At 38.4% G+C, this 2893-nt stretch overlaps 1 protein-coding gene across 1 annotated transcript; it reads left to right on the forward strand.

Annotated features, from left to right (window-relative positions):
- The first annotated feature begins 252 nt into the window (after positions 1–252).
- LOC145565262 (uncharacterized) lies at positions 253–2317 on the forward strand. The gene is made up of 3 exons (XM_081625324.1): positions 253–896; positions 1516–1681; positions 1790–2317. The coding sequence occupies exons 1-3, from the start codon at positions 253–255 to the stop codon at positions 2315–2317; spliced, it is 1338 nt and encodes a 445-aa protein (XP_081481450.1).
- The last annotated feature ends 576 nt before the right edge of the window (positions 2318–2893 follow it).

A 2893-nucleotide genomic window follows, 5' to 3' on the forward strand; every position in this document is an offset into this window, starting at 1 on the left:
CAGAAACCTAGATATGTCCCTGCTGATGTGAGAGCTGAGAAAATTGCTAAGGGATTATGTTACTATTGTGATGCACCATTTGACATAAACTATAAGTGTCAGTTTAAAGAACCTCAACTCATTACTGTTGAGATACCTGGGTTGGATAAGGTAGATGCTGATGTGGTAGATCTAGAAGAGTAGAATAATGAGCTGGATTCTAAGCCTCAAATCTCTTTGAGTGCATTATCAGGTAGTCAATACTTCCATACAATGAGAGTTAAAGCATTGGTAAAGGGCAGACCACTGCAAACTCTCATTGACTCTAGCAGTACTCATAACTTCCTAGACGCACAACTTGCTCTAGTTTTGGGGTGTAAAATTGAAAATATTATTGGCCAGTCAGTGATAGTGGCATATGGCAACCACTTTTTATGTGATTCAGTCTATAAGGATTCCTCATGGACTTTGGGGGGTCATCACTTTATGGCAGATGTCATGCTTATTTCCCTAGGCAGTTGTGACATGGTTTTAGGAGTGCAATGGCTTAGCACTCTTGGTTCAATCACTTGGAATTTTAGACAGTTGACTATGAAATTCTGCATTAATAAGGATTTGGTGGAATTAAAGGGGGCTCCAACTCAGAAAGTGCAAGTCAGTGAGAGTGACCCTTCTAACAGGCTTCTGCAGGAAGCTGGTCAGATCTGTTTGCTACAGGTGTCTAATACTACTATTGTGCCTTGTGAATTGTTTAAGCTTTCTAAAGAAAACAATGACTCAACAGAGTTGAGACAACTGAAAACTCAGTTTGCTGGCATCTTTAAAGAACCAACTGAGTTTCCACCCAGTAGGGGGGTATTTGATCATCGATATCCACTCAAGCAGAAGGATGTGATTGAGAAACTAGTGCAGGAAATGTTATAAAGGGGAATCATCCAAAACAGTGACAGCCTCTTTGCTTCACCTGTGGTTTTGGTGGGGAAGAAGGATGGGACATGGAGGTTATGTGTTGATTATAAAGAGCTCAATAAGAAAACAATCAAAAATAAGTTTCCAATTCCTGTTTTGGAGGAACTTATTGATGATTTGGAAGGTGCGACAGTTTTCAGTAAGCTTGATTTGAGAGCTGGTTACCATCAGTTGAGAGTACACCCCAATGATGTGTTCAAAACAGCTTTCAAAACTCATGTTGGTCACTATATATGAGTTTTTGGTCATGCCATTTAGCTTGAAAAATGCTCCATCATCTTTTCAGAGTTGGATGAATGAAGTATTTAAGCTTGTCTTGAGGAAGAGTGTGCTGGTTTTCTTTGATGATATTATTGTTTATAGCAACAGTTAGGAGGAGCATTGGCAACACTTGGCTGCTTTTTAGGAACTAATGCAGCAACATTCTTTGTTTTCTAAATTAAGCAAGTGTTCTTTTGTCACTGATAGAGTGGAGTATTTGGGTCATTTCATATCTGCTAAGGGTGTAGAAACTGATCCAGAAGATTGATGCTGTTAGTTCTTGGCCTATTCCTACTTCTGTTAAAGAATTAAGAAGTTTCCTAGGTTGACAGGATATTACAGGAAATTTGTTAAAGGGTATGCTACTATTGGCAAACCACTTACTGATTTGCTTAAAAAGGGAGCATTTGAGTGGCATGATGCTGCTCAAGATGCTTTTGAAGCACTTAAGTCTGCATTGACTAGTGATCCTGTCCTTGTTGTCCTAGATTTTTCTAAGACATTTGTGATAGAATGCTTCTAAAATAAGGATTAGGGTTGTTCTGATGCAGGATAGCTATCCACTTGCTTATATTAGCAGATCTCTAGGCCCAAATGGCAGAGATTATATGTCTATGAGAAAGAATTGCTTGTCATGGTGTTTCCAGTGCAAAAGTGGGAACAACACCTAGTTGGAGCTCATTTTGTGGTCAAGACTAATCAAAAGAGCTTGAAATGGCTTTTGCAGCAAAAGATTTCAACTCCTTTTCAACAATTTTGGTTGTCCAAGTGGATGGGGTTTGATTATGAGATTCAATACAAGGTTGAATCTGAGAATTTGGTTGTTGATGCCTTATCTAGAGTTCAGGGCTCTCAAGTGCTCATGTTGGAAATTTCTGTAGTAGACTCAAATTTAGCAACGTCTATCAAGGCCATTTATGATCTTGATGTGAATACTCAGGCTATTTTTCAAATTTTGAACTTAGCCTCTGGTGATACTACTGGGTCCAGTCTGCAGGATGGTTTATTGAAGAGAAATGGCAAGATTGTGGTTAGACCTGATGAAAATCTAAGAAGGAAGTTGTTGCAATGGCAGCATGCTTCCCTAAAAGCTGGACACTCGGTGTAGGGAATATTTCAAGCATCCCACACTTGAGCCCCACTGTGATCATACACTTAAGTATAGTGGCGTCTAAAGGGAAGGAAGCTAGAGTAAAAGAGTCGCCAACAAGTTTTAGGAACTTGTAAACCGTTCACAGGGTGAAGGTTACACCCTTCACGATCCATGAGATCGCTAACTCCATAGTGGTCTGGAACCATGACTGGATATTCGGGGATGAAGGTACAAATCCAACCTAAAAGAGATTGAACCTGCCCTAAAAATAGGCCTCTACTTTATTCTTCTCATATTCATGTGCGCTTTCTGACTAACATACAATCAATATATTAACCCTAAACCTGTTTAATCTATGTTGGTTGAATATTAATGCACAAACAAAACTATTATTGGCGATCACTTGAATTATAATCATATTAGCCTAAACAAGATTATTAATTATCTTATTAAGCATGATTTCAAGTACAAATTCCCTTTAAACCTGCAAGAGAGGGCGTGATCAAGCAACAACATAATAATATATCAAGCAACAATAATAATGACAATCATGATATTCATAATAATATTCAATCTCAATAAAGCATAATA

This window comes from Chenopodium album, chromosome 10 (genome assembly GCF_948465745.1).
Source record: "Chenopodium album chromosome 10, dcCheAlbu1.1, whole genome shotgun sequence".
NCBI lineage: Eukaryota > Viridiplantae > Streptophyta > Magnoliopsida > Caryophyllales > Amaranthaceae > Chenopodium > Chenopodium album.